At 33.5% G+C, this 13199-nt stretch overlaps 1 protein-coding gene and 1 long non-coding RNA gene across 2 annotated transcripts in view; one reads left to right on the forward strand and one right to left on the reverse strand.

Annotated features, from left to right (window-relative positions):
- Positions 1 to 13199, forward strand: part of LOC126881999 (intraflagellar transport protein 140 homolog) — a 335998-nt gene that overhangs the window by 264350 nt on the left and 58449 nt on the right. Inside the window, exons 12-13 of the mRNA XM_050646764.1 lie at positions 3336 to 3499; positions 12024 to 12230. Coding sequence (XP_050502721.1) covers positions 3336 to 3499; positions 12024 to 12230 — 371 coding nt within the window. The remainder of the gene's footprint in view (positions 1 to 3335; positions 3500 to 12023; positions 12231 to 13199) is intronic.
- On the reverse strand, positions 10884 to 11176 carry LOC126882014 (uncharacterized). Its single transcript, XR_007697079.1, has 2 exons — positions 11121 to 11176; positions 10884 to 11022 (listed from the first exon to the last, which is right to left on the reverse strand). It is a non-coding gene; the product is annotated as an uncharacterized LOC126882014 (long non-coding RNA).

A 13199-nucleotide genomic window follows, 5' to 3' on the forward strand; every position in this document is an offset into this window, starting at 1 on the left:
GTAATTTACAGAATTTTTTTAATATCTGTAGAAACATTCTCAAATGAAAAATCAAAAAACACAAGTTGAATATTTTTCAAAATCCTATCGATTCAAATGCCATCAAACACGACACGGTGTCATTCAATAGGTTTTTGAAAAATATTAAACACGTGTTTTTTAGTTTTTTCTTTGGAAGTGTATTTTTCGAAACAGACTATTTCTATATTATTATATTTCTATAGAATACAAAAAATGTCTCGAATAAAAGTTGCTTACTTTTACGTAAGAAATCCAAATCTGCAATAAAAACTGGGGATTTCCATTTACGATTTTAAATTGAGCCCTACCCCACCTCTAGGGGTTGGAGTAGGGGGTCGTATTTGGTGTCATTCGATAGATTTTTAAAAATTACTGAACAGGTATTTTTCAGTTCTTCGATTCGATTTTCATTTTAGCCAATCAGCCCCCCCTCTTAACGATACTGGATCCGCCGCTGTACCCTACCCAAAACGGACATATATATGACCTGTACTAGAAATTCGCAATTGATGGAATCGAGTTATCTCTGGAAGATAAATAGGCTTACTAAAATAAGCTTTTAAATGTCGTTTTTTTTTCTAAATAGAAGCCTTCTGAAGGTATTTAAAAAAACTAATTACAAGGCACCATCTTCAAAGAGCTCTAGCTCCCTTTTCGAAGTAGGTAAATTGAGTTAAATTGTCTTAAAATTATTATCTGAGGAATCTCCGGTCCTTGTTTGTCAGTAGAGTTTCTGAACACCCTGTATACATTTATGATAACTAGGTTGATTTTTGATACGATTGCAATTTCATTTCTTCCTGGTAGATTCTTTTTTAAGATTTTTTTCCGGTTTTTCTATCTTTAACACACCTTTCCAGTAGGAATCAACGGAATGAGTAATACGGAGTCGTAAGTCCCAATATTTTACCCTACTGCTCATCTATAGGTCTATCTAATGCACCGACGTATTTTAAGTTAAGTAGCAGATCCATTTTAGATTTTATAGTACTACGTTAAAATTTTTGTTTTTTTTTGGCCCCCGTTGGCTTTTGAACCATAATTTCCCTAGACTCTAGACCAATCACATCGAAGTGATTAGAGATTTCATTTCTTCATTTGTACATTTTTAATAGCGTGAATTTTGGCTTGGATAAAGGCAGTTCTGAGTGTTTAGTATGACAATAGATTTATTGTTAGTAGTCTTTATTTGCAGTTATCTGTACTGTTTAACGTTACCTATAACATGTGGGTCTTCTTCTTGATGTGCCTATCTGTGACGCATGTTGGAGATCATCATCATCATCCAGCCTTCTGCATCCAAAGTTGAACATAGGCCTCCCCTAATTTCTTCCAGTTTTGTCGGTCTTGGTCTTTCTGCAACAAATTCCCAGCAATCATTTTGACGTCGTCTGTCCATCGTGTAGGTGGTCTACCTCTACTTCTCTGTCTTCTCTTGGTCTCCACACTGTAATTTTTTGAGTCCACCTCCCTTCCTTCATTCTGGCCCGCCCAATTCCACTTCAGCCATGCTACTCGCTCTATGACATCTGTGACGCCTGTCCTTCTTCTGATTTCTTCGTTTATGACCCTGTCTCTGAGGGTCAGTCCAAGTAGTGACCGTTCCATTCTTATTTAGGCCACTCTAAGTCTCGTTGCTGTGGCCTAGGTTAACGATAATGTTTCGGTGCCGTAAGTCATGAATGGAAGCACACATTGGTTGAACGTCTTCCTTTTTAAATAATTTGGCAAGTTGCTCTTGAAGATGTCTGATAGAGCTCCATATGCGGCCCATGCTAAGGTGATCCTTCTCTGTAATTCAGCAGTTTGATTGTCCCTGGCAATTTGGATTTCATGCCCTAAGTATTTACATATATTTATGGACCAATGCTATTTCGTTGACGTCGACTTTTGGATTTTCGCTTGGTACCAGGTTTGTCAGGTATTGTGTCTTTCCAAAATTTATGTTTAAACCAACTTTTTTACAGGCGGCATCTAACTCAGTAAGCATAGTTCTAATCTCTTTTAGGTTGTCTGTTATAAGAACTATGTCGTCTGCGAATCGTAGGTGGGAGAGCCTTTGACCGTCGACATTTATTCCTTTGGCGTCCCACTCCAATTGTTTGAAATCATGTTCAAGTACTGCCGTAAAGAGTTTGGGAGATAACGAGTCTCCCTGTCTAATTCCTCTTTTGATTTTTATAGATTTGGTATCTTTGTGTAGTCGGATGGTCATGGTTGCATTATTGTATATGTTCGCTATCAGTTTGGAGTAGCAATAGTCTATACGACTTTCCTCCAATGCTCTCATTATGCTGTTAATTTCTATCGTATCAAATGCTTTGCGAAAGTCTACGAAAGCCAGGACCAATGGTCGGTTGTATTCGATAGATTTTTCTATAATTCCTTTTATGCAGTGTAGGTGGTCGTTAGTGCCAAAGTTTTTCCTAAAACCCGCCTGTTCTCTAGGTTGGTAAAAATCCAATTGTGTTTCCAGTCTATTTGTTATTATTCTTGTGAATAACTTGTAGAGGTGGTCTAATAGGCTTATGGGCCGGTAATTCTCGAGGTCTGTTGGATCGCCGTTTTTGTGTAATAAGATGGTAAGTGCACTGTGCCATCTTGTAGGTGTTTCACTTTGGTGCAGACATAAGTTGAACAATTCCTTTATGTTGTTTAAAAGTCTGTCTCCTCCAATCTTTACGGCTTCTATAACGATATTGTCTTCTCTCGGAGCTTTATTTCTTTTCATTTTTCTCAATGCGTTTGTGATTTCGTCTGTTGATATATCAGGCATCAATTCCGATTCTTGGTTGACTAACCGTTTTCCAACCAGGAAAAAAGGTTGGAGATCATAATGGTAATATTTATTTTATCTGCAGCATCCCGGAAAAGCTGCACAGATGCTGTGGTAAGTCAGGACTGAGGTTCTTTAACCAGGATGTTCTTCTTCCTGGATCTTGCTTTCCAAATATTTTTCCTTGCAGGATGGCTTGTAGCAGGGAATATCTGGATTATGCATAATGTGTCCGAAGTGTTCTAACTTACGAGATTTGATGGTGGTCAGTACATTTCGGTTCTTGTTCATTCTTCTGAGAACCTAATTTGAGACCCGGGCAGTCCACGGGATTTTAAGTATTCTCCGGAGCTGGTAGATATATCTCGAATGGTATGTATCCGATATACCAAATGGTATATCGGAGAATACCATTAATCTGGTAATCTAATGGAATTTTGGAATTGTATTAGCCAATGCATAATATGTTACAAATGAGTATATTTATTTATGGTATTATTAATAGTACGTTTTTGTATAAAATTGAGTGTACTTGCAGGGAAATGTTAAAGTGGTGGGGACAATACGTTGAATCACAAGGCGATATGGTTTCTGCACTAAAAATATATGCCAATGCTGGCGACATCTATTCGCAAGTGCGTGTACTGTGTTTTATGGGTAAAGAAACATTAGCTTCAGAACTAGCGAGGGGAAATATGCAAGGTAAGTAATAACAATAATCTTCTTCTTCTTCTTCATTCTATATGAGCAATTCTGCTTGTTCATTGTTGGATTGATGTCTCTATGGAAGTTTGCCCACTATCTTTTGTGCGGTCGGCCGAAACCTCTTCTACCGATTGGTGATTTATCTCTTGCTATTTTGACCACACGTGTCTCCCCCTTCTGCTTATGTGGTTATTTCACTCTTTTTTCTCTATTTAGTGTCCATTCGGTTATGCACTCTGCGTTATTTTGCCCTAGCAGCAACTGCTAGCAAAAGACTAAGTTTTTACTCTAATGGCATATAAAACAACATAATGTTACTCTATATCCCACCAGACTGAAAACAATGGGAACCTTCTATGGTTACACCTCCGAGGCTTCTACAATTTGCAAGCCATACGGATGCTGAGACTAAGGAAGATGAGGGTATTTTACAATTTATAATTCACGTCCCATCTGCTCAGCGCGCTAAAGTTAAAACGAGAATGGTTTCCTTCGTACTCCAATCAGAGTAAACATGTAAATCAAAAATGAATAGCCATTTTCAATTTCGTTGCAAAACTAAAATACAGCCGCATCATATTCTAGTCTCCTGATGAGAGACTAATAAGTTTCGAAACCGGTAGAGGTGCTTGCTGCACTCTCTGATTGGACTAGAATATGATGCGGCTATATTTTCGTTTTGCAACGAAATTGAAAATGGCTATTCATTTTTGATTTACATGTTTACTCTGATTGGAGTAAGAAGGAAACCATTCTCGTTGGAACTTTACCGCGCTGAGCAGATGGGACGTGAATTATAAATTGTAAAATTCTTTCATCTTCCTTAGTCTCAGCATCCGTATGGCTTGCAAATTGTAGAAGCCTCGGAGGTGTAACCAGAGAAGGTTCCCATTGTTTTCAGTCTGGTGGGATATAGAGTAACATTATGTTGTTTTATATGCCATTAGAGTGAAAACTTAGTCTTTTGAGTTAAGAAACTTCAGATTGGAAAGAATGTAAGAATGTAAAAAATTAATAATTTGTTGAACCTCTATGATATCTTCAACACTCTCAAAATCGAGAGATATCTCTGATGGCCATAAACAAAACACGATTCGCTAAAATCGTTTTCTGTTCTTTGTCGATTTACGAAACATTCTTCAGCCGTCTCTGTGTGAATTTATATCGGCCCGCGAGTCTCTGACGATACAGGGATATCCTGAAACAACGTTGTAGGACTCTATTGATACCGATTCATATACAGAGGGTTTGATGAATTGTGCTCTTGCGCCATATACAGTATATGGCAGTGGCAAAATAAACAGTACTGAAATAAATATTGAAATGTTTATGATTATTTATATATTTAGTATACATGACAAACGTATTTAGTATACCTTACAAACATTCTTCACAACGACGTTCCCGATAAAACAGATGTTAAAGATGTCCTCTGGCACGAAAAACATCTTTAATTCTAGTCTCCAATTCCGGAATGTCAGACGGTGGATCGGTCTGTCCCCTTCAGCATTCCCCATATGTACGCATCAGGTGGCGTTAGATCTGGCGTTAGTAATTCTGTGGATCTGGTGAGTGGCTATCTCCTAAAATTATCTCGCAGTATTTAAAGAGACTCCTTGGCCGTGTGACAGCTTGCCCCGTTCTGCTGAAACAATTGTTAATTTTAAGCTTAGATCGTTTTCGTGACCTTTTAGACCAGGGCGCATCTGTAAAAATATTAGTACATTTGGACGTTGAGAGGTGACTCACATTTTTTTGCAGAAACTGCTTGGAAATAACTCATATAATAATAATTGAGTTATCCTCCCACTCAAAAAGGTCCGGAACATTGTTTAAATAATGAAAATGTCAAAAAATTAAGGAAAAATTCGATTTTTTTCTTCGTTTTTTGACTATAACTTTAAAAGTATTCATTTACGAGACAAGTTGCACTGATATAAAAGTTGCATAATTAAATTTCTTATAATATAGCATCAGTTAGAAATTTTAAAAACTGTCACCCTTGTTGCAAAATAGCAATAATTGCGAAAAAAACATAAAAAAACAAGTATTCGCATTTTACGTTTTTCAACCATTTATGATACACATAGGAACTTCATGTTTTACTCAGAAAAACTATATGATATAATAAAACAATACTGTGAATTTCACTAATATCGGTTCAATAGATTTTGCAAAATAAATTTTGCAATCCAGCTTTCGCATAAAATATTCATTTTTTCATAATGTTGCAGGACTGAAAATAAAGCAGACAGCAAATTGAATTTTTTTACATATAGAAGAATACTGTTCCTTTCATTTTTAATTTGCAGAATTAAAATCGATTAACTATCACGGCGTCACGAATTTTTTTAAATAAACATTAATTTTTGGTGTTGCGCGCAGGATAGCGGATAGTTTGCTCTGATTGGGCATTCCAATGACCTTTGATAATGATTGATAAATTTTTATTTTTAGTGCATTTCGATATAAATAAATAAATTTGTTTATTGGAAAATAAAAACACATACTCTGTCCTTTCAAATAACACTTTTTTAGCGAAAACTTTCTTTGTTCATATATGTTAACTTAGATAATAAAAGTTTATTATTTTTAAACACATGCAATTGTTTAAACAATATTTCACAAACAATAATCAAATTAGTTTGATTTTTGTGGAATTAAAATATTAAAATACAACAACATAGAGAGTAAGAAAATAATATACAGGGTGTTTCATTGGGAAAGTAACATACGTTAACTGCAGAAAGAGGACACTTAGGCGGGCTCAAAAATACCATACTTAATGGGTCTTACTCCATTAATAACAAAGATACTGAGTGTTTAATCTATTTTGCCATTTTCTTAATTGGTTCATAACTTTTTAACCACACTGTATATTTATTTTATATTTGGCACGCAAATATCGTTTAAGGTGTACAATAAATTAAATTATTTACATTTGTAAAAAATCCAGGTCCGGATTAAAAAAAATTGGAAAAATATTCCAACCCAAAAACAACACACAACACCCTGTACATTAAATTTTTTTAAAATGGATTTTTCAGTTGAAAAGAGGATGAAAAACTAAATTTAGTGGCATACTCTGAATTTTTGGTAAACTGATTTTTCTGGTCAAATTTTGAATTTAAATTCTGAAATTATGTGAATTTCGAGAGCTCTAAGTAGAAAAAAATTGCAATACAACTTACAACTTGTCAACCGCACTGTATATTCATTTTATATTTAACACGCGAATATTCTTTTAGGTGTCCAATCAATTTATTTATTTACAAATAAAAAAAAATCCAGGTCCGGATTAAAAAATATTGTATAAATGTTCCGACCCAAAAAAAAACACCCTGTATATTAAATTTTTTTAAAATGGATTTTGCATTTGAAAAGAGGCTGAAAAACTAAATTTAATGGTATATTTTGAATTTTCGGCAAAATAATTTTTCTGGTAAAATTTTGAATTTGAATTCTGAAATTATGTGAATTGCGAAGCTCAAAGTAAAAAAAAATTAAAATATGATTTAATTTTAATTACTTAACACCATTATTTAATCTAAATTGGTAAAATATTAACATTTTGACACATAACAATAATTTTTGATGGTGGTAATTTTGAATAAGTACTTTAGTTTTGAGTAGGTATGCTGCACATTTTCCCTGTTTTGTTATAATTTTTAGATACTTTGTTGATTAAAGTGATGCACTCTTTATTGACCCTTTATTATTTATTCATTATTTAAAGATGAATATTCGCCATAAACTATTTTTCACAGATAATAAAAAACATTGAAATGTTTTAATGGTAGGGGAGCAAAGTATGCTAAATGTGCAGTCACTCGAGCGCTTTGGGGACCTATTGGGTTGTAAAGAGTAGGTCCTAAAACCAAAAAAAGTTAAGTAAAGTTTTCCATTTTAGTGGGCGCTTGCCATTTTTTAATTTAATTTTCCATTTCCAACAATCGTTTTTTTTCGATTATAGCGACATCTATCCATAATTCGAAAAAATGTTTCGAATAAAAGTTACTTATTTTTACGTAAGGAATCCAAATCTGCAATAAAAAATGAGGGTTCCTATTTAAGATTTTAAAGTAACCCCCCACCCCACATCCATGGGGGGTGGCATTTGGTGTCATTTGACAGATTTTTCAAAAATATTGAATAAGTGTATTTTACAGTTTTTCGATCTGATATTCATTTCGCGAAATATCGCGGGATTAGTATTAAAAATATTAAATTTACCCCCCACCCCTCTCTGTGAGAAGTCGTGTTTGGTATCATTCGATAGATTTTTAAAAAATATTGAGCATATATTTTTTAGTTTTTCGATCTGTCATTCATTTCACGAAATATTCGCTTTTTTCTTGTGAAATTTTGGGACTCACCCATTTCCTTACGCCCGGTTCAAATCGTCAGATTTTTGAAATATACACTCTTTTGCATGTACTTAATCTACCTTATCTTAATCTGACAATTTCGAGCTTTTTTAAGGGTAGATTTTTTTTTTCGCGCCCCCCTTAACGAACTCCCCTGTGTTAAGAGCCAATATATAGTAGAGGTACATCTGCAGGGTACCAGGTCTCTCACCATATGCTAATCTGACGCGCTCGAGTGACTGCAAAAATCCCCGCTTGGGCTCCCCTACCATAACATTTTACCAATTTAGATTAAATATTGGTAATGATTAAAATTAAGTCGCATTTTAATTTTTTCTACTTAGAGCTCTCGCAATTGACATAATTTCAGAATTCAAATTCAAAATTTTATCAGAAAAATCATTTTGCCGATAATTCAAAGTATACCACTAAATTTAGTTTTCATACTCTTTTCAAATGCAAAATCCATTTTAAAAAAATTTAATATACAGGGTGTTTTTTTGGGTCGGAACCTTTTTACAATATTTTTTAATCCAGACCTAGATTTTTTATAATTGTAAATAAAATAATTGATTGGACACCTAAAAGAATATTCGCGTGTTAAATATAAAATAAATATACAGAGCGGTTAACAAGTTGTAAGCTGTATTTATTTTTTTTTTCTACTTAGAGCTCTCGCAATTCACATACATAATTTCAGAATTCAAATTCAAAATTTGACCAGAAAAATCATTTTTCCGAAAATTTAAAATATACCACTAAATTTAGTTTTTCATCCTCTTTCTAACTAAAAAATCCATTTTAAAAAAATTGAATATACAAGGTGTTTTTTGGAGTCGGAACATTTTTACAATATTTTTTAATCCAGACCTGGATTTTTTATAATTGTAAATAAAATAATTGATTGGACACCTAAAGGAATATTCGCGTGTTAAATAAAAAATAAATATACAGTGAGGTTAACAAGTTGTAAGTTGTATTTAATTTTTTTTTTCTTCTTAGAGCTCTCGCAATTCATATAATTCAGAATTCAAATTCAAAATTTGACCAGAAAAATCATTTTGCCGAAAATTCAAAGTATACCACTAAATTTAGTTTTTCATCCTCTTTTCAACTAAAAAATCCATTTTAAAAATATTTAATGTACAGGGTGTTGTTTTTGGGTCGGAACATTTTTCTAATATTTTTTAATCCGGGCCTGGATTTTTTACATTTGTAAATAAATTAATTTATTGTACACCTTAAAGGATATTTACGTGCCAAATATAAAATAAATATACGGTGTGGTTAAAAAGTTATGAACCAAATAAGAAAATGGCAAAATAGATAAAACACCCAGTATCTCTGTTATTAATGGAGTAAGGCCCATTAAGTATGGTATTTTTGAGACCGCCTAAGTGTCCTCTTTCTACAGTTAACGTATGTTACTTTCCCAATGAAACACCCTGTATTAGATAAAGATTGGCAAAAATGTTGGTGGAAATCAACTTGTGTGGAATCAAACACCGCTGTCCTGCGCATAGCACCAAAAATTAATGTTTATTTAAAAAAATTCCTGACGCCGTGGTAAATAATCGATTTTAATTTTGCAAACTGCAAATGAAAGGTACTGTATTCTTTTGTAAAAAAATTTCAACTTGCTATCTGCTTTATTTTCAGTCCTGCAACATTTTGAAAAAATGAATTTTTTTTTTTGAGAAAGCTGGATTGCAAAATTTATTTTGCAAAATCTATTAAATCGATCTTAACTAAATTTACAGTATTGATTTACTATGTCATAAAGTTTTTCTGGGTAAAATATGAAGATCCTAAGTGTAGCATAAATGGTTGAAAAGCGTAAAACGCAAATACTTGTTTTTTTATAGTTTTTTTCGCAATTATGGCTATTTTGCAACAAGGGTGACAATTTTTAAAATTTTTAACCAAGCCTATATTGTAGGAAATTTAATTACGCAACTTTTATGTCAATTCAACTTTTCTCGGAAGTGAATACTTTGAAAGTTATAATCAAAAAGCAAAGAAAAAAATCGAATTTTTCCTTCATTTTTTGACATTTTGATTATTTAAACAATGTTCCGGACCTTTTTGAGTGGGAGGATAACTCAATTATTAATATATGAGTTAATTCCAAGCAATTTCTGCAAAAAAAATATGAGTCACCTCTCAACGTCCATCTCAAAACAGATGCGCCCTGGACTATTTTCCGTTCGACCGAAAATAGCACTTCACGATAATAGTTATTTATGTACCAAGTCAGTAAAGTGACTCTTTATCGAGCGAGTATGATATTACGAGAAGAGCGAGCGTAGCGAGCGAGGCGAGTAACAGACGAGTTCGATAAGGAGTCTTTACTGACGTGATGCATACAAAATTTTATCGCCAACATATTTTTTTTTTAATTTAATGTCGTCCGAACCACTGGGGTTATAAACGACAACAATGGAAAATACATATCAAAAATAAAAAGAGATTATAATATTAAGTAGATACATAATATGTACTAACAAAAAGTATACCTGAAAAATTGTGATACAATTATTCCTATTTCCGTTAAAAACTGTATGATATTGTTGATATTTGTAGTGTCTCTAAGAAGATCAGATATGTCCCTGGGAAGGTTGAGTTTACTTCTCGTTTGCTGGTATATTTGACAATCGGTTAAGATATGTGTTATTGATATAAAATAATATTTGCCAACATAATTTAATATTGGTTTTAACACTTACTTGCAATTTACAATTTAAGAACTTTTTAACATAGAAAAAAGTGTTGTGTGATTTGCCAGCGCCATCTCAGCACCTGGTTAAATGGAAGGGTACTACAAATCTGGCCTCCACATAAGTGGTCTGTAGCTTCGACATGATAGGTGTGAAATTTTAAACGTTCTTGTTGTTGATTGGATAGGAAGAATGGCGTAATCTAGCCTCCATGCTAGGTACATCATAGCCTCCATACGGTACTTCCAACATTTAATATTTTATTCAAGTGGACAATAAAGGTACAACACAAACAACTTTTGTTTCTTAATTATTTATTTATACAATAATGTGACATTTTACATAGAAATATGAGTATTTAATTTGGATTAAATATATGTTTACTCGTTGAATTTTTCAACCGACTGCACACAACACCTGATGGGAGCCATTAGACCTAACAACAAAACGCGAAATAAAATGTGTATTTTAAAACTGTTGGATAAACAGTACCTACAATCAGAAAATCTCTACATTACAATCAGAAAAACTTACCTTTAAAAAGGTACTCGATTACAAAATAACAAAAATATCAAAAAACACGACTGAAGCTTTTCAGTAAGCAAATCAGCTTTTTATGGTGACACAAACACATCACATAAACCGACCATATAAAATGACTGAACGACAACGAACGAACACGAACACTGAACACAGATTCACAGATAGCGCAGGATTTGTCAAAAGTCATGTTCCACCAATCACAATGCCGACATCAGCGCCTCTGACAAAATGGAAGGAAAATGAATACGATTACATGTTTTTTATTAGAGTGCGCGGGGCATGCTTTTTAGATTTTAGACGTCATAATAATTTCACGGCAATAATGACAGATAACTTGCAAGATGGCCGCTTTCGATTTGTAATCGATAGTTATCAATATTAAATAATTACTAAATCGGTAAAGTTTTAGTTTATGTTTATTTTATATGAATATAATTACAAAATACTACAGAATTTCACTTTTTGACATAAATTTAATTGATAATATCGCAAATTCCGTACAATATTTTTAGTAATTAAAGTAAATAAATTTTAAGTCCACTCAAATACTCGCCATTCGATTACTGTCATCGACCACTTACATTCAATCTCGGTTAATTTGATTAATCGCTGCAGGTAAAGTAAAATTCTTCTTTCAGTACAATAAAGTGTTACTTTACTGCCGCAAATGAGGGCAAATGAGTACAATAATGAATGACTTTAATGACGGTTGGCGATAAAAAAATTTTCTGCACTCAGTACGTTTCGACGCATGACACATACAAATTTGAAGCATACCATTTCAGTAGGTACTGTTTATTTTGCCGCATACCGTATTTGGCTTTGAAATACATCAAAGCATTATATTTATTTTTCGTATAAGCAAATTAAATTATAACAGGAGTGATTTTGCAGATAAGGCTGCACTTTATCATATGGCTCGATATTACGAGACAGTTGGAAACTTTGAAGAAGCTATCAACATGTTCACGAAAGCTACAGCGTATTGTAATGCTGTAAGACTGTGTAAAGAAAATAATATGATAGACGAACTGTGGAATCTAAGTATTGTAGTGTCCGGTAAAGAAAAAGTTCAAATTGCTAAATATTTTGAAGAACAAGGTAAGTTAAATTTTGTTCTTGTTCACTTTATCTATATTTCCAGATTTCGTGGTGATTGTTGAAGTCTTCCATATAAACTGAGGGGTGTAGATGCGTGTGAATAACATGCGGAGGCCACATAACTGCCGGGGCCATATAACTGCCACATATAAATGTTGCTGACAGTGATTTGGCCAATTTGTATGATAACAGCATAAATGGTTGTTTAACCTTAAATATTCATAATTCATATCCGAGAATTCAACAATCTATTAAACCCCTGTATAGGGAACTAACGAATTGTTATTGTTATACAAACGTGTGCGGCCGGCTAATTTAGTTAATTATTACGAAACGTAAACAATAATTTCGGACAGTACACATAAATTTTGATGATTTAATATAATTTCTTTAACTTTAATATTTGGTAATAACATCACGGCGCGTGGTGTTGACCCAGAAAAATACTGCTAGAAAGAAAAGCGTACATTCATGATGATTCATTCGAATCACTTCATAGAGACAAGATGTCTCGATCATTTATCATTTATCATTCATTATTATTAACAGTTAGATCTTGTTACTGTCAAATTTAACGTTTGTAAGTGTCACGGGTTAAAAGTGTCAATTTAAATAAATTAGTAGTATCATTTTAAATTTGGTGTTTCATTACCTACACGGCTCCAACGACGATTTCAGGCTCAGATAGATGTTTAACTGAGCCGATCTCATTTATGGTCCTTCGAGCCGGATGTATGGTCCTTCGAGCCGGGTGTCTGTCTGATGTAGAACATAAATGTGGGCATTTTCTATTTTGTTTCGAACACGGGATGCTGGATGGCAAGATTCTTCTTCTTCTTATAGTGACCACCCGTTTCGGATGTTGGCGACCATCATGGCAATCTAAACTTTGTACACTGCTGCTCTGAAATGATTTGTGGTTGTTGTGTTGAACCACGTACGTAGATTTTTCAGCCAGGAAATTCTTCG

This window comes from Diabrotica virgifera, chromosome 3 (assembly GCF_917563875.1).
Source record: "Diabrotica virgifera virgifera chromosome 3, PGI_DIABVI_V3a".
NCBI lineage: Eukaryota > Metazoa > Arthropoda > Insecta > Coleoptera > Chrysomelidae > Diabrotica > Diabrotica virgifera.